Source organism: Sus scrofa, chromosome 5 (genome assembly GCF_054392235.1).
Source record: "Sus scrofa isolate SSC_HxYL_T2T_F1_AM1 chromosome 5, Sscrofa_HxYL_maternal_Yorkshire_Landrace_v2.0, whole genome shotgun sequence".
NCBI classification, from domain to species: Eukaryota; Metazoa; Chordata; class Mammalia; order Artiodactyla; family Suidae; genus Sus; species Sus scrofa.
The window spans coordinates 93,596,809-93,620,942 of NC_139387.1; the positions used below are offsets into that span (position 1 = coordinate 93,596,809).

A 24,134-nucleotide genomic window follows, 5' to 3' on the forward strand; every position below is an offset into this window, starting at 1 on the left:
TAAGCCCCTAACTCTTTTATAAAGAGGGCAAGCAAACTTCAACCTCAGGGCCTTTGCACTTGCTGCTTTCCTAACACAAAATACTCCTTCCTAAGAAAGCCATATGGTTCCATTCTCCATACACTTAAGATGTGTGCTTAAATACCACCTTATGTTTAAGTTCTTCCCTGACCACCCTCTATAAAATACTAATCCCTCTATTCCGATACTCCCCATCTAGTTCCCTTACTTTATTTTCTCCATAGCATCTGTCATCCTCTGGCATCTTCTCTATACTTGCTTATTCATTTGCTGTCTCTGTCTCTCCCACCGGGACACAAGATTTTTTTGGCACAGGGACTCAACTGGTTTTGTCCACTGCTATACCTCTCGTACCTCGGGTACTATACAGTGCATAGGATATGATCACTAAATATTTGCTGAATGAATAAATGGGCAGGTGACCTAGGAGGTTTCTCTGATCCTTGGCTCATTAACATCATGTTAACACCTATTGTGTGGGCCTTCTGTCCAAGTCTTGGCCTTTTGCCCCTAATTTCATGGTCACCTACAATGGCCTCTTCACCCTGACCCAAAAATGTCATTCACAGGCACCTCCATGTCCCCATCGGCATAAGAACATCACGGTCAAAGCATGAGGAGTTTTGCCTTGGACACATCTGTCTACACACTTTTTGCTGCTACCCCAGTGCCCGCAGTGAGACTGTCACCCTAAAAAACTACAGTCTTCCCCAGTAGTCAGGGGACGTGTGCTCTTACGCTGATGCTCTCTAGCTCCCCCTACTTGTCTGCATTTCCTCTTATGAAAAGTTTAAACATGCAGCACACTTGGGAGAATTCCACAGTGAATACATATATACTCACCACCTCGCTTCCGCCATTAACATTTAAAGATGCTTTCTCTTTATCACATACCTAACCACCTATCCATCAGCATATTTATCATTAGCAAGTTATATTTGTGTCCATTTTTAATTTCGATATAAAATTTATATAATGAATTATGCAAATCTGAAGTGGATGTTGACAAGCGCATACACCTACTTATCTCTGTGCTACCCAAACTTTTATCAAGATATCAGAATATTACCACCACCCCAGAAAACTTCCTTAGGTCCCCTTCCACTCACCACCCCCACCATACCACCTCCTCAAAGGCAATCAATGTTCTTATTTTTATTTACCATAGATTAGATTTTCCTTTTCTAGAACTTTATAAGGATGAATAGTACTTGCGTTCCTTTTCATAAAATTTCTTTCACATAACTGTGTGCAAACAGAACTAGTTAACAATACGTGTGCTCAAATATTTAGTGGAAAGTATACAGACATCTGGAATTTACTTTGAAATACATAAAAAAATAAGATGAATGGATGGATGAATGAGCAAATGTCTGGGAGATTCATCCATGTTATCACATGTATTAATGGTCCATCTTGGAGTTCCCGTTGTGGCTCAGGGGTTAATAAACCCGACCAGTATCCACGAGGATGCAAGTTCAATCCCTGGCCTTGCTCAGTGGGTAAAGGATCAGGCACTGCCGTGAGCTGTGGTGTAGGTCACAGGTGTGGCTCGGATCTGGCGTTGCTGTGGCTGTCGTGTAGGCCAGCAGCTACAGCTCTGATTTGACCCCTAGCCTGGGAACCTCCACATACCATGGGTGCAGCCCTAAATAGACAAAAGACCAAAAAAAAAAGTCCATCTTTTTTTATTACGAAACAGTATTTCAGGGTATGACTATACCTCGTTTTATCAATTTTGCTATCAACAGACACAAGCTATTTTCAGTTTAGGCCTGTTATGAAAAAGCTGTTCTGAACAGTCCTGTACAAATCTTTTTGTAGACATGTTTTCATTTCTCTTGGGTAAATTCCTAGAATTGAAATCTCTGGGTCATAGAATATTCATATTTTCAGTTTCATTAAAAAAAAAAACAACAACTGCCAGGCATTTGTCAGGGTATGTGCCACGACATCCTCTCACAACAACGTACGAGAATCCAGAATCTCCACTGCCTGGGTAGCTCTAATTTCCAAAACATGCCTCCCAAGCTTCTGCTCTCAGGGGAAAGCAGAAACCCAGCTCTCTTGCTTCCATTCCCTTCTTCCCCAACCCCTCTTCCTTCATTTCCCTTCCCATCCACCTGCTTTGTCCACCTGCTTCCCAGATCAAGGAGGGCAGTCTTCAGCTTTGCCATGTCCTCTCTTTCTTGTCTGCAGCAGTCTGGGGCCAACCAGGAGATAGATACCACACAGTAGGTTAAACAGGGGAAATTTAATATAAGAATTACTACTATTATTATTTTTTTTGGTTTTGTCCATCAGCATAAGGAGTTCCTGGGCCAAGGATCAGATTCAAGCTGTGCCAAGACGGGATGGAACCTGCGTCCCAGCACTCCAGAGACACTGCTGACTCTGCTGTGCCACAGCAGGAACTCCAAGAATTATTATCCTTGATTAAAGAGAAGCTGTAAGAAAAGGAAACTCTGGTACCTTAGGGCTGAGGGAGAGCACCCAGGGAAGGACAAACTTGGGGTGGGGGGTGGTTTGGCCCCTGGAGAGCAGAGAAATGAGTGGCTTAGCAAGGCCAGAGCTGGTCTGCAGTTGCTGAGCAAACACTAGGCAACCCGGAGGCAAGCAGGCAGGGGAAGAGACGATCAGCGACCAGAGACAGGTGCACAGTGAGAGTCTAGGTGCTAGAGGGCTTGGGGCAGAGGCCATCAGTGCTCAGGCTGCCCAGGGTGGTGGAGAAGAAGCCAGTGCTTGCAGAAGGGACACCATCTCAGTGTGTGACTCTCTGGGCTAGGGGCAGCTGCTTGCAGGCTGCACAGGGTTGGGTTTCCACGTGGAGAGGACTGTGGAAGGTTATCACTAGGCCAAGGCTACAAAGTCCCAGAGGGACCCAGGGCCTCTGGCTAAGGCAGGCTCTACAGGGTGCCTCACACCCACACTGCTGACCTCTCAGTCCATCAGCAATTGCAGGAAGCCTCTTTCTCTTGTAGTGTCCCTCCCAGGCCCTCTACTGAGAAAGCCTACCACTGTGCTCACGTTAAGGAGAACCGTTTAAATGAATTCCACTGGTTATCACAGAGAACATATATTGAAGGGTGCATTTCAAGCTGAGAGGCAACAAACTGATGGCTGACAGTTTCTCTACTCCAGGCCTGGGCTAAGCCTTAACGACTAGTGGGTGGTACAGAGAAAGATGTGCTTTCCGACTGTGGTAGACCACATGCAAAAAGAACACAGTAACTCCTCCCTTCTCTGCATCCATGCTCTTTGCAATGGGATCTTGCTGCTCTTACCCTTAAGAGGGCCAGTCTCTTTCTTCATTCCTTGAATCTGGGTTGATCATATGACTTGCCTTAGCCAACAGGACATCAGCAAACCAACAAAGACCTGAACAGTGCTTGCTTATTGGAGCATGTTCTCTTACTACTGGGAACAGAAATGCCACCCAATGAAAGAGCCTAATCGCCTTGGAGGATGAGGAACCATGCAGAGATAGGACTCAAGCATGCCAGGAATTCTAGGTCAGACCATCGTAGACCATCCAGCCCCAGTGGAACCAACCCAGACCAAAATAACCACCCACACAACCTCCAGAAGAGAGAGACAGTATAAATGTTTGTTGTTTTAGGCCACCATGCTTGGATTTTGTTATAGAAAAATAAATGACACAAAAAATGACACAACTTGTATTGAGGGTTAGTCCAAAAAATGTATGCTAATATATTAATATTATGTATAGTAAGACACTAATATTAAAAACTAAGTACCTGGAAAAAAATGTTTTGTTTCCCCTGAGGAACAGGTATGTTTGTTACTTGAGGATCATCTGTCTTATAAAATTGATCCTGCTTCCCTTTTCACTTGGATACCAAGAAACACACAGTTGGGAGTTCCTGTCATGGCTCAGTGGCTAATGAATCTGACTAGGAATCATGAGGTTGATGGTTCAATCCCTGGCTTCCCTCAGTGGGTTAAGGATCCGGCATTGCGGTGAGCTGCGATGTTACGTAGCAGACATGGCTCAGAACTGGCGATGCTGTGGCTCTGGCATAGGCTGGCGGCTACAGCTCTGATTAGACCGCTAGCCTGGGAACCTCCATTTCTTTAGCAACTGTGTCCTCTTATTTATATTCACTCTTCCCAAATTTTGACTTCCTATTCTGTTCTTATTCCTGATTTATAACTCATTTATAATTTGTCTATTTCAGTTTATGCATTTGTATAAACTGTCTCAAATGATTGTTTGAAATGAGATTAGATATAAGCATAAAAAACTAGTGTAACCATTTATGGATATAATGCTCAAACCATAAAATGCATAATACTCTCCGCTGTAATAAAGCTACTGCACTTTATTATATGAAGCTTACATTTTTAAAAGATCAAAATAAAACTGGTAAGCTCTGGACTAGAGGCAATAATTATCTTAAACTGAAAAACAAACAAAGCAAAAATTTCCATTTTGGGGAGTTCCACTGTGGCTCAGTGGAAGTGAATCCAACTAGCATCCATGAGGATGCGGGTTCGATCCCTGGCCTCACTCAGTGGGTTAGGAATCCAGCATTGCCATGAGCTATGGTGTAGGTCACAGATGAGGCTTGGATCTGGCATTGCTGTGCCTGTGTATAGGCCAGCAGCTGCAGCTCTGATTCGACCCCTAGCCTGGGAACTTCCATGTGCCATGGGTGTGGCCCTAAAAGGCAAAAAAAAAAAAAAAGCAAAAAAAATTTTCCATTTTTACAAAATTTCAAATTTTTATGAAATTGTGAAGGATGACTCTGGGTTGTGTGGTTAGCATAAATTAGAATACAAGTCCAAAAAAACCAAAATTGAGTTTCATTAAGTCTTTAGATACAACATAAAACAATCCCCTACGTTTTCAAACAATCCTCTGGGTTTAAAACATAGAAGGTTAGTTTCTATTACTGCTAACCTAAGCTTCAAAGACCTGAGCTGTTTCTGCTTTTTAAAATATATATATAATTTTTAACCATGCATTTGGATAATGTTGAACCATTTTGCTGTGTTGATCCATTCCTTTCCCAATCAAATTGTTCTTGAAAGAAATATGAGAGAGTTAATAGACCAAAACAAGTTACAGATCTTGACTTAACCAGAAGTGATCTTTTTAAAATGACAAGATTGCCCTTTTATGATAACAAATGTGGATCTACTATTTGAAAGTGGACCAGAATCCCAGATTGGGAGGGGAAGCCAGTCAACTGCGAAATAGGTTGTCAAAAATATAAGTCTAAAATATGATTCGACCAGAAAAAAAAAATCCCAATTGGGTTGGAAAGTCTAGGATGTTCATTTACTTAGCAGAACAAAATCAGCTGAGCCTCACAGCAGACAAAGTTGGAATCCCACAAATAAAAGTTTGCTGCAGTGACAAATCACCCCCTCACTGGAATTCTTCAAAATAGTAAACATGTAATCTAAGAGTCATTGGAAGGCAGCGCACACTTCCATAATTAGTCCATCACGTTTATTTACCTCATGTATAATACATGGCAGCCCACATCGTAAAATAAATTAACAGCTAAATGTCAAATCTCCCCTCTTACTTAGGCCATCTGCTGAGGTGTTCAGACTGATACCCACTGGCATGAGAAATTATACAGACGAGGGAAATCTGCCTCTCGGAGAGAAGCTACCGGCAAATGGATCAAACATCAGGACTTGCTCATTCTGGCTTCTCCTCCACTAGAACCCTCACCGGCAACTTCCACAGTCTAAAGACTTTACCATCTGCGTTCCTGCCGTGAAAGTCAGGACACAAGGGACAGCGTTACATCATCTCTGGCAAGAATGTGATTCTCACGCTACCTTCAGCTACATCACCGAAAAGAGAAGGACGGTGGGTTCAGAGCCCATCACCGCCCAAGTTCCATCCAGGACCACTTCAGGAAGAATTCTAGAGAATCCTGACCAAGCTCCCTTTCTTCCTAATAACCGGTTTTACTAGCATTCTTTCTTCTCTGAAATCAATGCTGGAACTCAGATTGGTGCCCCAAGATCAGAGAGCATTTGGGAAATCTCATCCCCGTGGAGGCTCAGGGACCAAAGAACAAAATCCAGAGCACAGCTCCTGGGTCTTCCTCTTCCTGCCTTTCTTCACTCTAAGATCCCTACTGCTATAGCTCAGGAAAGCCAAGGCCAGGGGGGTTTACCCTTACTACTTCTCCATCTCCCCAAGCAAGAGCGACAGCATCATTTTACCAATTAGATAAACCTAGTTTCAAAAGCAAATTATGAAACTACAACCTAGTTTCGTGGCGCACCGGAAACGAATCCGACTAGGAACCACAAGGGTGCAGGTTCAATCCCTGGCCTTGCTCGGGGGTTAAGGCTCCAGCACTGCCGTGAGCTGTGGTATGGGTTGCAGACATGGCTCAGATCCCGAGATGCTGTGGCTATGGTGTAGGCCAGCAGCTGTAGCTCTGATTGGACCCCTAGCCTGGGAACCTCCGTATGCCAAGGGTGCGGCCCTAAAAAGCAAAAAACAAACAAACAAACAAATTACAATCCAACCGTATTTGCCCCATATGGGGTGTTCCTTCCCCCTGCTGCTCTCCATCCTTTTCTCTCATAAACTTGGAAGCCCCTCTGAAATATTTTCAAACTTCTTATCAGATTCATTTCAATAAGAAATGAATCATTCAAAAAAGAAAGGAGGAAAGAAAGTGACTCGAGTGCCAATAATGCTGCTACCCCTGCAGCGTGGAAAGGGAAACCAGCTGGGTGGTTTCACTCCCGTGACTCTGCTTTTGGGAGGAAGCCCGATCAGGACCAGCTGGAAGGCCTACCATGTATCTACCAGAGTTGGCTGGTAGATACATGCACCCTAATGTACCTTTCAGTGCTACTTATAAGAGCCAAGACATGGAAGCAACCTAAAGGTCCATCAGTAGAGGATTGGATAAAGAAGATGTGGTACATATATACAAAATGGACTATTACTCAGCCATAAAAAGAAAGAAATAATGCCATTTGCAGCAACATGGATAGACCTAGAAATTATCATACTGAGTGAAGGGAGTCAGAGAGAGAAAAACAAGTGTCATATGAGATCACTAATATATGGAATCCAACAAAAATTTGCAAAGGAACTTACAAAACAGAAACAGACTCAAAGATTTTGAAACCAAATGTATGGTTACCAAATGGGAAACGTGGGGCAGGAGGGATAAATTAGGGGACTGGGATTCATATACACACTTCTGTGTATAGAGTGGATGGTAGCAAGGACCTATCGCATAGCACAGGGTACTCTCCTCAGTCTGTGTAATGTCCTATCTGGGAAAAAAAATCTGAAAAGGAACAGATATGTGTATATGCACAGCTGATTTACTTTGCTAAACTAACACAACTTTCTAAGTCAACTATACAATAAAATTTATTTTAAAAAGGAGACTAGGCTGGAATTTCAACTGTAACGTAAATGCTTTATGCAGTTTGGGACAAATTACATAACCATCTCTTCTTCCTCCCAAGAATAATAAAAAAAATAATTTACTGTACTTGTAAGACACCTTTCATCGTCATAGCTTAAATGCCTAGATTAGCTCCCTACCAACCTATCATGCTGTGATGTGAAAATTAATTAGCTAATGTCTGTAAAGTGCTTTCAAGATGAAAAGTGCCATATGAGTGGTAAATGCCACCTCTGAGTACCAATAAAGGAAACCTCATAGAGAACACAATAGATCGGCAGGGGAATGAGTGAATAGCCAGCTTGAAAAAGCAAGGTGACAAAAACATAAATAAATACAGTAACCATACAGAATAGACTTCCCCATTCCTAGACTTCATTGTGCAAGAAAAGAAACAGGCACACAAATATGGAAGCATACCTCTGGATCAGGACTAGAGCCAGTGGTGTCCTCAACAGAGTGGCATCGAATCCACAGGACCCTCTTGGGGGATGTCCGTACAGGACATGTTCACAGAAGTGGAGATGACGGGCATTGTTTCTGAAGACCACTGTTCCATCTAGACAAAAAGATAAATGAGTGCCCTGTACTTATCCTTTTAACTTTACAATTTTCAAACGTTCTTGCCCCATAGTCTCCCTCTTTGCTGGCATATAAACCCTCATATCTGAGGTAGATAGAGATAATTTTATTATTCCTATTTTACAAATGAGGGCACTGAGTTTGAGGGATATTGATTTGATCAAAATTAGAGACTAAGCAATCAATGAAAGAAAACTCCAGCCCAATTTCCTACCACAAACACAGTGTTCTTTCCAGGCTATCATATTAGTTAATGTGCATTTTACAATTAGAAGGCATCACCAATACATTTAAAAAGATTTCAGTATGTCTGTATGCTCTAACCAAAAAAAAAAAATCTCACCTCTAGAAACTTATCCTAAATAATTAGATCTTGCTATATACTCTTTTTTTTTGGGGGGGGGGGCATGCCTATGGCATGTGGAAATGCCTGGGCCAGTGATTGAACCCATACCACAGCAGTGACAGCACCAGATCTTTAACCCTCTGAGCCACCAGGGAACTCCAAAGATCTAGTTATACAGATATTCACTGAAGCATTACTTATAACACTGAGAAATGGAAACAACACAGATGTTTAGCACAAACGATTAAATAAACACTATTATATCCACAAGATGGAAAAAAAGAGAAAGTTACTTAAAATACTATAGAAATATTCTTTACTGGCATGAAAATTTTCACTATATATTGATAAATGTTGTGTAATATCCATTTGAAAATAATTTTTGCACATATCCTAGAAGGACATGCAACCCAACATTCTCAGTGGGTACCCTTGGATGATGGGATTGTGATGGTTTTCATTTTGCCTCCTGGATCTTCCGTATTTTCAGATGTTACTTCATTTATCTGTGCCCAAAAAATCACATGAAAAAGCATTTGCTATAACCATTTAAGTCATTTGAAATCATCACAAAGGGACTGGATTGCAGAAAGGTCAACCTAATTTAAAATGCCTCCCTATAAATGGCCTGAACAAAGGCTGCTACTAGGATCTGAAGGCAGGATTGCTCCTTCCCTGTGCCATTGTGTGTGTGTGTGTGTGTGTGTGTGTGTGTGTGTGTGTGCGCGCGCGCGCGCGCGTGCGCATACGTGCAGATATCCCTTCAAGATACTGAGTTCAATTCCTTCAGCTATATACTCAGGAGTGGCATTGCTGGATCATGTGGTAGTTCAATTTTTAATTTTTTGAGGAACAGCCATACTGTTTTCCAAAACTGGCTCTGGCAATTTATATTCTCACAAACTGTGCACCAAGCTTTTCTCTTCTCCAAGCCCTTGCCAGCATATCTCTTGTCTTTTTGATAAAAGTCATCCTAACAGGTGTGAGGGGATATCTCACTGCAGTTGTGATTTGCATTTCCTTGATGATGAGTGATTTTGAGCATCTTTTCATATACCTGTTGTCCATCTGGATGTCTTCTTTGGGAAAATGTCTATTCAGGTCATTTGCCCTAAGGGGGCATTATTTTAAGTCACTAAGTTTGTGGTAATTTGTTATGTAACCACAGAAAACTAATAGAAAGTGCTATAGAAACTATTTTGTCATTTCCCTCATTTTATCATTAAGGGAGCTGAGACCCAGGAAGCTGTAGAATTTGGGGGGAGATGGTGGTAAAGCTGGAACCAGAGCATAGGCCACAGTCCAGTCAGTGCTCTTTTCCCCATCCCACGTCCCTTCTCCCACAGGCTTCCGAGCACCACTTTGATCCAGCCTGATTTAGAGCCAAAGACGAAAGACAAGATTGTTAGCTGAGGTCCCTGCCAGCATTACAATTCTAATATGTGTCATGATTTCTAAAAAATGAACTGAAATTGATATTGAACAGACACTTCTCTAATTTAAAAACAATCAATAACATTTATAACTTTCACCCAAGATCTAATACGCGGACAATACCATACAATCCACTGCACTCTGCGATAAGTGACAATTTCAGTTTTCAATTCAGGGAAATTCAGCAAAATTTACTGTATTCAAATTCCCTAGGAGGTCACACATGGTAGAATATTTTAAAACAGGGTTCTACAATTTTCTCTAACTGAAGAGACTTCAATTGTTTGAAAAATATATGAAGGAAGTTTAAAACAAAAACTTCTATGGAGAAAAACCTATAAACCTTTAAATGTCACATATTTTTACATTGTTTCTGTGACAGAATGTCAACATACTATTACACGTATTTAATTCTAGTCACTTATTCTGAAGGCAAAGCCATTGGTTTCATTTCTAGTAATTGTCAAGACTAAGACAGACGTTAGCTCCTGCCTCTCTTGGGATTAATTAAGTGAGTATCATTAATAAATGTAGCACAACTCAGGATGATGTGATGGATCACTGGGAACTTACACAAGAATGAAGAGCCAAGACTGAGTTTGCTCCCCTTCAAAGTGTGATTAAATAAATTCAGGTATATTAAAAAAAAAACTACCAAATCAAATTGTGTTTGAAAAGAGCCACTTTTAAGATGACTCATATGGTTCCATATCCATTTGAACAAATTACATTTCTCTTAGATAATCCCAGTTTGGGACTTGGGCTGAGCTTTGGTTTTCCTTCCATCACACTTCCGTAGGGCCCACGGGCTGCTGAGAGGTGATGCTGAATGGTGACCATGATTCTTTCTGCTTACTTGTAAATTTCATTCACGAGGCGCCAAAGCCTTTAAAATGCATCCACATGGTGCAATTTGTTCTTCTTCAATTCATTGCTAATTGATTTCCACAAACAGGTCTGGTACTCACTTGACTGCACAGGTTTTTTCTCCTGTATGTTGTGGACCTCAGGCTATAAATCCCAGATTCTTCGCAGAATTTACCCTAGAGTAGCACCGCCTCGTACAGCTCTGGGCAGGGATGACAATCATGTTCTCTGCACTGGCCAATATGGTCGTCAGTAGCCATATGTGGCGGCTGTTAGCACTTGGAATGTGGCTAGTGTGACTGAGGAAGGGATTTTTATTTCACTGAACTTTAAATTTAAATAACCACATGCGGCTAATGGCTACTGTGCTGGATAGCATATTCCTAGGGATTTAGGTTGGGATTAATACAGGCTATTTAAAAGTATAGCCAGGCTGGAGTTCCCACCGTGGTTCCGTGGTTAATGAGCCTGACGAGCATCCATGAGGACGCAGGTTCAATCCTTAGCATCACTCAGTGGGTTAAGGATCCGGCATTGCCATGAGCTGTAGTGTAGGTTGCAGACGAGGCTCAGATCCTGCATTGATGTAGCTGTGGTGTAGGCCAGCAGCTACAGCTCTGATTTGACCCCTAGCCCGGGAACCTCCATATACCACATGTGTGGCCCTAAAAAGCAAAATATAAACATATATATACACACATAGCCAGGAAAAGTTCTTGGGGTGCAGGCCCCATGGGTGTCCATTTCTTCAAGAATTCTCATTTACTCATTATTTGGCCATTCAACACACAAATGTACATGTATTTATATCCCTTTTTGCTTATGATATCGATAATAATAACAATGTCTCCTATTTATTGATTGCCTGTTGAGGACAAGATGTCGTACCAGACACAACCGCATAAAATCTTCTAAGAAAGGTTTTGGTGTACTTTGCTTCACTCATTTCACAAGTATAACAGTTGAAGCCAAATAAATGAATCCAATCTGGTTTAGATGTGTTTTCTGCAGCATTTGATGTTTCCCTTATATCCGTATATTTTACTTCACAATATACGCTAATAAGCAAAAGCAGATAAAGTATTAGCATTACGCTTCCCTCCATAAAAGCAGAACATGTTATGTATAATATTTCACCATATAAAAAACATCTTCACTGCTTTCTGGCCAAGATTTGGCTCTATTGCTCTGCCAATTCCTCCTGGTTTCTTTACAGCAAAGCACCAAAACCAATTGTGAGTCTGAGAAAAAAAAATTTAATTTGAAGGACACTTGGTGCCAAATAAATTCCCCTAGATATTTTGGATCAACATGCATCCAGAAACAAACAGCTTGGTAGAGAGAAAACATTTCCTGGCAGAAGGGCACAGGGCTGGAGTGCTTGGCAATTGGACAATACAGTGACTAGGTCTGAAAAATCAGGGGTTACAGGGTGGCTTGAAGACATCCCAGTTTCACATGCAAAGTCTCTGGCTAAACTCAGTCCTTCAGTTTGAGAGGGCCCAGAACAGAGACTTTGAAGTATGACACTGCTTCCTCCGCAGGGTTAAAGAACAAGTCTCCACCAGCAATGCACCAATACTCACTTCAGAGTGCTTTCCGATTTTCCTCTGAAGCTTTTATACCCAGTAAAACATTAAGGTGTTTATGATCAAGCGTAATTCAACCAAGTTGGTAAAGTACTATCTTAAAGCTGAAGACTTAATAACAACCCGGTTCAGAGACTGGCTGTCACCAGCAGGCAGAGAGCTATGGTACACAAAAACACCAGTTTGCGTGATAAAAGCTTGACAGCTTTGCCTACACACAAACCAAAGAAAATAACATGCCTGTGACAGCTACAACAGCAGCAATTTTAAACTTCTCGCTGATGAAATGCACTTTGCAGTCATAACGCTTGCATAAATCTGGATGTCACTTTTTTCATGTTATAATTTTGCAATCCGATGGATCATTGTGTAGACTATCTACCTGCAAATGAGCTTGATAATGCAGGATGCGCACAAATCACTGAGCTATCAGTGACATCAGGGGTTTGGCTGCCGGGATTATTAACAGATATTTTCTCACCTAGAAGCACAGACTAAAATCAATCATTCTGATAACTAGGCATGGCATGAGCTGTCTGCACTTTCATTTCAATCTGATTAATCACATATACACAGACCTTTACCTTAAAGGAGCAATTGTTCACATTTAATCACAAAGAAACATTCAAGCATACCATCAGACATTATGAAATTTAACCACCATTTATGTTTCCTGTTTTGGCAAATATGTTTATGATAATATGGGTTTCTGCATTGAAATGCATTGTTTCATTCATTTTACCAACACTAAAATCGAAGCTAAGTAAAGTAATCCACTGTGTCTTATATCATTTATCATCTATTGGACACTTTCGAAGTTTCCATTATACTCATATATTTTATTGCGCGGCTTATGCTGATAAGCACAGTACAGGTAAATTATTAGCATTATGTTTTCTTCAGTAAAGTAGAACATGCTAGATATCAGATTTCATCATGTTACATGCCCTACTTCTTACAAAGATTTGGTTCTATTACCCCGTCCATTTCTCCTAGTTTCAGTATTGCGAGAAAAAAAAATACAGTTGTGGGCACAAGCTTTTCTTTTTTTTTTTAAGTCTGAAATAGAGTTGGGACCAAGTAAATCTCTCTTATGATCCTCACAACAGTGTCCTCAGGAAGCGTAACATTCCAGAAGGCACATCTGCTGTTACTATAACAACAGAAAGGCAGTGTCTAAAGAGAATCATCTGTACTTGAGGGCAGTCCACACACCAGGAGGATTCTTGGGTTCCTCTCTAAGAAGTGAAAGGTGAATTTTCATTAAAAGAAGCAGAACTGAAGAGGGGTTTGATGTATGAATGGGGCATAGGGCGGTCAGGATTGGGGGAAGGTAGACAGGCAGCTCAAGATTCACAAGCTGCTTCTCGGCCAAAGGTGCACCGCTTCTATCAGAGAAGTCAGATGTCAGAGCTGCAGGAAAATATCCTATTGCTGAGATATGGTGTAAAGTTAAGAACTGGTCAGGGGTGACACAGATAGAAGCGAGAATCACCCTGCTATTATCTGACCCAAGGACAAATAGCACAGTCTTCAGATGGATGTGAATCACTGGCCCAGGAATAAGTCTATTTAAGACTCTGCCTCTTTCTCTGCCATAGCTTCTGTTTCATTGGCTTCTTCTCAGGTCCTTGACCTTCAAGGTCTTCCTGTCCATCTTCCCATACTAGCCTGATCTCCACTTGGAGTCTACCCCAGCTGGCCTGTCATTCCAAGGAAATTCTCTCAGGTCACAAATCCCATTCTCCACCCAAGTCTCTTAAGAGGTTTCAATGTCTTCTTGCCTGAGCTCTAGCTTGGCCTCAACATGGGGTTTTCTGGCCCTTACTTGATTTATTGCCCCTTTTATGGTAAAAATGGGTCATTTGCTGATTCAGTCATTGTCCAGTGGGGGAGATTCATGCCCAAAAGTAAATAAATTGACATATGAACAAAATAAATAGCAATTTCTATAAGTGATTTGAAGGGAATAAACTAAACTGAAGGAAAAATGGAGTGGCATGACCCTCCTTTTGTAGGCTGGTCAGCAAAGATATCTCTAAAGAGGTAGTTTGCATCTTGAGGTATAAGAAGAGGAGAGGTAGCCAGCCACAGCAAGTGCAAGCGCAGAACCTCGCAGCACAGGAAAGAGGCTGTGATTGTAGAACAGAAAAGCCAAGTGCAGCTTCTTGGTTATGAGCTATGAGAGAAGGGTCATGAGATAAGGTGAGAGGTAGGTACGGGCCAGATCACAGAGAGGCTTCCAAGTCCTGGTTAACCAAAGAGTTTGGATTTCATTTTAAGTTTCTTGCACGGCAGACTATCACAAGACCCAAGGAGACTTTGGGGACTCATTCCATCTGTCAGGTAGAAGGTGATTCTTTTGCTTTTTATCCGTGCACCATCTTTTGTAAGTCAACTTGACTAATGTTTGTTTATAATTAGTGAGTAAGCTGCTACTTTAATATTGCGAGCCTGGAAGAGGCCCCTCCAAGGCATGTTGAATTAACTGATGTGAATAAAAACAATGAATAAAAATACCTCTCTCTTTTAATGAGAACAGCAACTTCTATTTCCCTGGGCTTTTTCAGTCCCATAAGACCTTTTAAAGCGGAGTGAACGTGTTCTGGTTCAAATGTTAGAAACATAATCTCGTCTCTTTCTCTCTCGCTGGGTTATGTTTTGAGAAGCCATTTTAGATCAATCTTTTTTGAGTACAGAAGCTCCCAGCAGCTGTGGCTAAAACATACCCAGCACCATGGCTAGGTTGGTCGTTTTTCCCTTAGGCTGTCCTCACAAAGAACCAAAAGGGGTTGTAACCCTTTACCTGGCACATGGACCCTCCAGCTTGGGGGCTGTTGATAAAGGAACTCCAGAGCTTGTGTTCTCCAAAGAGCTGGCTCTCTACACAGATCTCAATGTAAAAAAGTGGGGTAAAATGCCACTTCTCTAACCTGTTATTTCTAGAAGGGTTATAAAAAGTTTACATGGGTACTTCTGGGATCTAATCATGTGTCTGTACCACTTCTCAAGTATCAGATTCCATATATTTATTACTCACTTTATAAAGAAGCAAAGTTGTGAACCCTGGGTCTTATTCTAGTCCCATAACTAACCTGCTTTGCAACCAAGTAAAAATTGTTTCCTCTCTGATTGTTATTTTTATTTGCCAGATGACCTCTAGAACTCCTTCCAGCTCTATTACTCTGTGAATCTCTACCAACCGGGACTCAAAATAATGCCAGTATTAGTTACAGTAGGCTAAACTGCTGTTGCAAATAGACCCAAAAGTGCAAGTGCTTGAACAAAATAGAATTTATTTTCCTGTCGCACAGGTCCAGGACAAATGTTCTAGAGCAGCTGACAGCTCTGCCCCCTCCTTTGATTCAGGGAACTGATGTAACAGCACTTGCTCTCCAAGGTCACTCTGCTAATAACCCTACTAGCCATCAGAAACGGGACAAGTTGAAGTTCAGGGCCAGCTATATCCTGCAAGGTCAATAAAGCAAAAATGATACACATCTCTCCCTCTTTTATTCCTCTGGTAAGAGTTTAAACACAGGGCCACACCTAGCTGCAAGGGAGGCTAGAAAGTATAGTCTCAAGCCAGATCCAGACAGAATGCCATTACTAAGAAGGGAATGCCTGGGTGAAAAGACAGCAGTTTCTGCTACATGCCTAACACCTGTAAGGTGCTTCAAAGTCCGTAGAGCTTTTCATCTACTGGATCTTTACCACAACTTTGTAAGGTAGTTATTAAGATTTTCATGCTACAGAGGGGAAACCATGTCCCAGAGAGATTAAGTAAAACATATGAGGTCTTACAATTAAGAGCTGAGCTAAGCTTCAATTTCAGATCTACTGGTCAGTGCTTTCTCTATTATAAATACTAAATTGAAATATTTGCATAGGAAGTAACATTAGCATAAATCTGCATGAATAAGATGGGCTCTGAAGAACAAAGAGGCTTTATTATGTATGAAAAGCAATGGGAGAGGCTAAACCATGCCACATATTCAGGCCTGGTCTCTAATAACCTGGAGAAAATCTAAAAAGTGAATTTTTTTAAAAAGGAAGCTGATAAATAATTTGCAATTGAGATGTGTACTAATTTTGCTCTCCCTCGGTCTACAAAGCACATCTAAGGACAGGGAAATTGCAAGAAACACAGAGGTACAAGTAAATCATTAAAGAAGGCAGGAGTGGCAGTATATTTGCAGATTGCCAGAGAAAACAATGCATACCTCCCTACCTCTGCCCACCACATGCACCACAAATCATTTGCTGCTTCAACTATTTTATGCTGGCTATGAAAATCCAACCATTAACTGCCAATAAACCACCCTCATGTCTTTTGAAGGAAGAGTCAAGCAATCCCCAAGCACAAAGTTGAAAAACTGTACCTGGTAGTTTAAACCGAATTTCTACGAAAATAAAGAATCCCTAAAGAATGTATTAGGTGTAATTATTCCTAGTTTTAGTCTTCAAAAAGAATTGAAATAGTAATATTTCAGGGTGATTTCTCTCCCAACTCTGTCCCTATTCACATTAATGTGATCTCACAGTTTAGAAGTAAAGGTCCCCTTTCTCACAAATCTGTTCAAAATTGGTCATTTCTTTAAAGGGACGGTAGTTTTATGGATGACCAATTCTATATAAGAAAGGCTGTGTGGGTTTCAGAGCTTGGCCGTCATTCAGAAAGCATCCCAGATGAACTCGCAGAGAAGGGATATTGGTGAAGCTCACCAAGTCGGTTATAATGCGCCAGATGTGACAAGGTAATGTATTATTTCACACGGCAAGTTAATGCAGTTCTGCCGTGCCCTTTCTGAGGAGGGTAGGGAACTTATCAATGGATATGATCCTTACGGAGAATTTTAAGAACTATGCCACCCTACATCCTATTATGACAAAGCTCTTTGCTAAGTCTCCTGGACATTTTCTCCTCAATTCATCTTTATTCTTGACACCTGGGGGCCTTACAGAGACAGCCCTGGCTCCTTTTGTCATCATGTACCTTTTGTCATCATGTACAGGGAGCTGGGAATTCCACCAAATTGTACCACCATGGCCTTTAAAACACTAACCATAACCAACCTACTTTAGCAATTTTCAGCGCTGTTTTGTTTTCATATCCAAGCCTGTCATTGTCGGGTTATATTTAGTGAATACTTTTGTGTTTATAATATTGAATTCAGCAGAAAACAGAGCAGAAAAGAGACTGAAGCAGAGGATTTTTACAATCTAGAGGAAAAAAAAATCTAAATCCACCTCAAAAGCTAATAGCATTTTATAAATGCAGTTCATCCTAATGCTAATTTCTCTGGTCTTTTGTTTACATAAAAAAGCTCCAGGCTGGTTTATGGTGTCACATTTATCAGCTAGTAGAATATAAGCAAATCCCATTACACCCTAATTCAGCCACCCAAATGAACCAAAATATGGATTATGGTATCTCTTTATGCTGCAATTTCTATTTAAAAACAGAAACATAATTTTAATGCTCAGCAAATACAAAAGAAAAGCAAACTGTCTTTCGCACGATTCCTGCTTTTACTCTCTTGTCTGAGCCCTTAGGCTCATCAATAACTTTGTAAGAAGAAAAAAAAAACACTTTTAAACATGATCACAAAATAACCCAAAGTCAAGGAAGTGCAGTTAGTGTGAAGCACACCTTTTTAGATTCTCAGACCATCCAGTGTTCTCTCAAAATTCTGCAGGTTCTCACATGGAGTTCCTGGGTCAAGGGATCAGATCAGAGCCACAGTTGCAACCTGTGCCACAGCGTGGCAACACTGGACACTTAATCCTTTGTGCCAGGCTGGGTATCAAACCTGTGTTCCGGTACTGCAGAAATGCCATAGCCAGAACTCCAAAGATGCCTTTTCTTTATCATAACATCCACTACTGGGGGGCGGGGGGGAGGCTGCACGCGCACAGCATATGGAAGTTCCCAGGCTAGGGCTTCAATCAGAGCTGTAGCTGCTGAGCTATATTACAGCCATCTGCAGCACACACTGTTCCTTTGCAGATACCCCTGGCACCACCGAACCCAGGTTCCAAATTGGGCAGAGCCACACACCAACTAAACCCATACTTGCTGTTGCCTGAGGTTCTGGCATTGCTCACCCCCTGACCTTCACGCAAATGTCACCTTATCAAAGACACCTTTTCTGAGATCCCTGCTTAAAACTAAAAGCGCTCATCCATCTCACCCTCTGGCCCCCTTGCTCTGCTTTTACTTTTCTGCAAAGCATTGGTTGCCACTCTGCAATTACAAAAAGGAATGTCTATTATTGGCTAGTTCCCTGGCTGCAGTGTAAGCTCTTTGAGGACCAGGCTTTGTGACTGCTTTCATTATTGCTACATTTCCAGTGCCTAGAACAGTATTTGGCAGCTAGTAGACACTAATTAATACTTCTTGGATGAAAGAATAAATAGAAACAAGGCACCACACATTCTCAGGAGTTCAGCCTTCTTCCCAAAGTTTAAATCGACTTGTTCCAGCCACTCCAAACCTAACCTGCTGGATTTTTTGCTCAATAGTCTGTGCCTGTGCACCAGATGTTGATACTCCTGAACTGAACTAACTCCCCAATTTTAAAGTTTTGTTTAGAGAAGCAGGACAGAATATATGGTCTGTGGGGACAGAATTTTTGAGAGAGAGAGAGAGAGAGGGAGGGAGAGAGAGAGAGAAAGAGGGGAGGGATAGAGCTGTACACATCAATTTCTTCACCCCAATCCTCTCAGTTATGCCATTTCCCCCACCTCCAACTTTATTCCAAGAGGCAAGGAAAGTCTAGAAGTATTACACAGATAGATTTCTCCTCCATGTGGAAGGAAGCATCAAAGAGGGGGGGACAATTTCCCCAAATGAAAAAATTATAATCTGGAGAAACGGAGATAAACTATTAACAAGAAAAATAGGTTATGTAGTAATATTGGTATAAAGTGTCACGGAAACATAAATGAGGAAGTAACCAAATTTGTTTATCTGCCAATGTATTGTAAACGCAGGTGAGTTTTTTTAAACGTTAAATATGTCACCACTAACATACATACTTGTCATAGGATAATTCCTTATTTGTAAGTCTTCTGTTTACAAGGTAACTTCTTACATTTCATCCCATTCAATCTTCACCTCTCTCCCTTGCCACTTAGATATGTGCCCAGCGTCACACACATGCACAGGCACAAACACACGTGCGTGCACACACCCACACACACGAGTCAGAGATCTGTACTGTCCTCCGTGATCATTCTTTCTTGCTTTGGCGACGTAATCACCACATTTATCTGGGCACGTGACTGCCCAGAATAAAGACTATATTTCTTGGTCATCCTTCCACCTAGATGTGGTCCCAGAGTATAAGGATAATCGATGCACGTAACTAGCAAGGGATTGGGAAGAGTGTCTCCTTTGCTCCTTCCTGCCTTGGGAATGAGGCTTTCATGGCTGTTCCTCCCTCTCCTCTGCTGCCCTCAGTGTGGGACTCGCTGCGCTTCCTTGTGTTTCTGGACAAGGTGCTGAGGATGACTTTCTCCCACTTATTCCCAACCCCCCGTACCCTCCTTTCAACTATCACCTTCAATGTCATTTCACCCTCAACGCTTTCTTCTTCTTATCCCTGGCCACTTTCTCATACTTCCCAGAGCAACTTCTGCCAACTTTCCTGGCTCACAGGGTAATCCTTGATTAACCAACCTCCTTGGCAAAAAAGTCATAAGCTTCTTTATATATACATATTTTATTATAGTTGATTTACAATGTGCCAATTTCTGCAGTACAGCAAGGTGAGATATATAGATATAGATACAGATATAGATAGATATAGATATAGATACATACACACACACAGGGCATTCCTTTTTAATATTATCTTCCATCATGGTCTGTCCCAGGAGACTGGATATAGTTCCCTGTGCCATTCCTAGTACCGCACTGCTTATCCATTCTAAATGTAATAGTTTTTATCTATTAACCCCAAACTCCCAGTCCATCCCACACATCCCCCTCCCCCTTGGCAATCACAACTCTCTTCTCCATGTCTGTGAGTCTGTTTCTGTTTTGTAGATAGGTTCATTTATGCCATATTTTAGATTCCACACGTAAGTGATACATGGTATTCTACCTACTGCGTTGGGGAGGGGCAACCTCAGTCTCTTAAAGGTTAAACCCCAGTCAAGTTTCTTCTTTCATGTTTACTCTCTGCTTTTGAGTTAAGCAATTTGTGGCAAATTTTTTAGGAGGTGATTGGTTAGTACTAGATAACAACTTTTATGCAGTTATAGCATTTGACATAGAGTTTAAATTCTCCTGCATAGTTAGAGCCCAGTGATCCAATCTGTAATTTTATTTCAATGATACACAAGTTGGTTCATTACCAGATGAACCAAAAAATATAATATTTTATGATATGATATGATAGCCTAACAAATTCAAGAAAGACACCTAAATCCGTGTATGAAAACTGGAAGACGATGATAAGCTCCAAGGTCCGTACCTCTCAAGAAGGGAGTAGGTAGATTTCTCTGAAAAGGTCTACCTCCTTCTCCTCCTGCTCCTCTGACTCCGAGAAGAGCCCAGCTACATGGGTAGTAATGCAACCAGGTGTTTAATAGTGTTCTTCCAGATCCGGTCTCTGACTCATTCATTCCCTGAGAAGTTGATGCTTCACATAACCACAGTGTGACCTCTGCAAGGAAGTCAGACCATTTTCCTCCACTGCTCAGAGTTCTCCATGACACTCCACGTCATGAGTGAGCTCTGAAGTTCTCTCACAGCACAGGAAGCCCTGCTACATGGCCTGGTCCCTGATTCCCTCATCCCACTCTCTTCCCTCTGCTCCCCTCGGCTTCCCTCACCCCAGCCTCGCTACTCTTTACAGCCACGACCTTCCCCAGGGATGTTCAGAATCACTCTCTTGATTCAATTGGGTCATTCATGAACAGAGAGGTTACTGCTGATCACTAGTCTAAGACAGCAGCCCCCATCACTTTCTCCCTACCTGCCCAGCTGCATTTGTCTTCACAGAATTCGTTATCATTTGACATGACATTAAACACTGATCCATTGATTGATTTATCTATCATTGTTTTTTTTTTTGTTGTTGTTAATTATCTGTCTTCACCACTGCTATATAAGCTTTATGAGGGAACGGGCTTTGGCTGTCTTCTGCACCATTGAGCACTGTGCGCCTGGCATGTAATAGACCCTCAATAAATATTGACCAAGCAAAACAAAATTCATTAGACAACTATCCATTCCATCTTAGGCCTTGTGCATGGTAAGTATGATGGATACAGTCCCTGTTCTCGTAACGTCAACAGTTTAAATGGAAAACAAGTTGCTACTAATTTTTAAGCATCCTGGTGAAAAAATCATTTTGCCTCCGGCTTTAAAGGCTCCAACCAATGTTAGAGGAGCTACATGTCTAGTGTATTATTTGGTCTATTATGCAGAAGGCTGAAAGAGCAAAATACCCTTTAGGAAGTTTATTTCGGCTTTCTGTTGGTTTGGTTTCCCCTTTGTGGTTTCAGCTATCAGGCTATTAGGTAGGCAGAGACAGCTAATATTTCAGGTGGCTTCTATCCCAGTTAATAAAAGAGAATTTGATTAATTCCAGTATCTGGTTTTAGGGTCATCTTGGCCAATAAGGCAATACTATCAATAAATAATTGATTGTCTATAAAAGAAGTACAGAATGCATCAAACAATATAAACAGAAAAGAGGACTCAAGAAATCTACAGTGATAGATGCAATAAAATACTTATTGAGTACTCTGTGTTCTAGGAACTACAAAAATAAATGTATTTAATATATCACAATAATTTTTGGAGTGCTATTTTCATAGAGAAGGAAACTAAGGCACAGAGGGAGTAAAACCTTGCCCAAAGACACCGAGTGATTTAAGCAGAGAGGCAGGAATGGCACCATGTGTGGCTCCCCACATCTGTTAAGGCTGATGTGCTCTGCAGCTTTTCTGTCTAACCTGGCTTCTTCACCTGTGGGCACACTCCTGCTGTAAGGCCCAGCCTTTTCCCTCTCCCTTTCCTGAGTCTTTGGGCTTTTCTGCTATTCTGGGCTCTGCAGTGCACCATGCATTGTGTGACAGCTCTCCCAAGAGGACTGTGTCTGGCTCTTGGACTCCACGTGACACTGCCTTTACCTGCAATAACACTGAGGAATCTCTCTGGGAGTCTAACCCAACCTGATTCCAACCACACCTTGAATTAGACTTGAAATAAGAACTCTTTAACATAACTAAATCCATTGTGTGATTGTGTACTGGTTCACGGATGGAAAAAATATATATAAAGGTTATTATTGGGAAAACTGGAAATATTTGAATAATAATAGAGTATCAACATTATATTAAGATTAAATAACCTAACTCTTATAACTGTATGAGAATACTGTGTTCTTTGGAAATGTGCACTGAAGTGTTGGGGAAACAGCATGATGTCTGCAGCTTACTCTAAAATGGTCAGAAAAATGTTAATTTACACATACGTACTCTATCACCTATCTGTCTGTCTGTCTGTGTGTCTATGCATCCATCTACCCAGATAGAAGATGATAAAAAGAATGTGCTAATGTGTTAACAGCCGGGCAATCTTTTGAGAAGTTACTGTTTTTATACTACTCTTGCAATTTTTCTATAAGTTTGAAAATATTTCAAAGTAAAAAGTGAATAAAGTTTTTTTTCAAAGATCTCTTTATAGATGTTGGGTCTCTTAGTTACAGCAACTAAATTTTGCCACAGTGGGGAGAGCCAGCAAGTGGTGCTGGAGTGGGGGTACTGTCTAGGGCATACTTCCCCCACAGCCATCCCTTGCCCTAGTTCCCCTCTTGCTACTTTAGGATGTGGATCCATGACAGCTCTCCTCTGCTGATCAAGACATCACATTCAGAGAACCCTTTACTTTCACTGCTTTTGGTGAAGGACACAGAATCACTCACCATCTTGATTCTTTTGGCCAAAAATTGTTTCCTCAGGTAACTGGGCACATTCTAAAGGTCAACCTAATAAGCTATTGAGCAATTATTCTTGGCAGTGCTGCTTCTCCCGGCTTGGTCTGAGGTGAAGACCTTCATTTGACTCCTGTTTGTATGGAATATTTTCTTCTGTCCTCTCACTTTCAATTTGTATGTGTCCCTAGAAGTGAAGTGGGTCTCTTGAAGACAGCATATATATGGGCTTTGTTTTTGTATCCACTCATCCAGTCTATGTCTCTTGGTTGGGGCGTTTAGTCCATTAACATTTAAGGTAATTATTGATATGTATGTTCTTATTGCCATTTTATTACTTGCTTTGGATTTGTTTTTGTTGCTCTTTTTTCTTCCCTTCTTCTCTTGTTCTCTCCTCTTGTTGTTTGATGACTATCTTTAGTGTTGTATTTGAGTTGATTTTTCTTATTTGTTTGTGCATTGATTGTAGATTTTTGGTTTGCAGTTATTCTGAAGTTTTGATATGAGTCTATATATGTAAGAGATTGTTTTAGGTTGTTGGTCTCTTAATTGCAAGTGCATCTCCAGTGTCTGCATTTGTACGCTCCTCTTCTCACAGTTGCTGATTTTGGTGGCATAATTGTGTGTGGATGATTTTGTATCTTTACTGTATGTATACCTTTACTGGTGAGCCTTGTCATCTGTGGTATTTTTGTTTCTCGTTGTGGCCTTTTCCTTTCTGCCTAGAGAAGTTCCTTTAGTATTTATTGTAAGGCTGGTTTAGTGTTGCTGAATTCTCTTAGCTTTTGCTTATCCGTGAAGCTTTTGATTTCTCCTTTAAATCTGAATGAGAGCCTTGCTGGTAATCTTGGTTGGAGGTTTTCTGCTTTCATCATGTTAAGTATATTATGCCATGCCCTTCTGGCCTGCAGAGTTT

The 24,134-nt window shown here is 41.2% G+C and overlaps 1 protein-coding gene across 1 annotated transcript in view; it reads right to left on the reverse strand.

Annotated features, from left to right (window-relative positions):
• The window catches only part of LOC146403549 (uncharacterized), a 433,862-nt gene that overhangs the window by 86,182 nt on the left and 323,546 nt on the right, over window positions 1-24,134 (reverse strand). Inside the window, exon 5 of the mRNA XM_085024906.1 lies at window positions 7,869-8,007. Coding sequence (XP_084881032.1) covers window positions 7,869-8,007 — 139 coding nt within the window. The remainder of the gene's footprint in view (window positions 1-7,868; window positions 8,008-24,134) is intronic.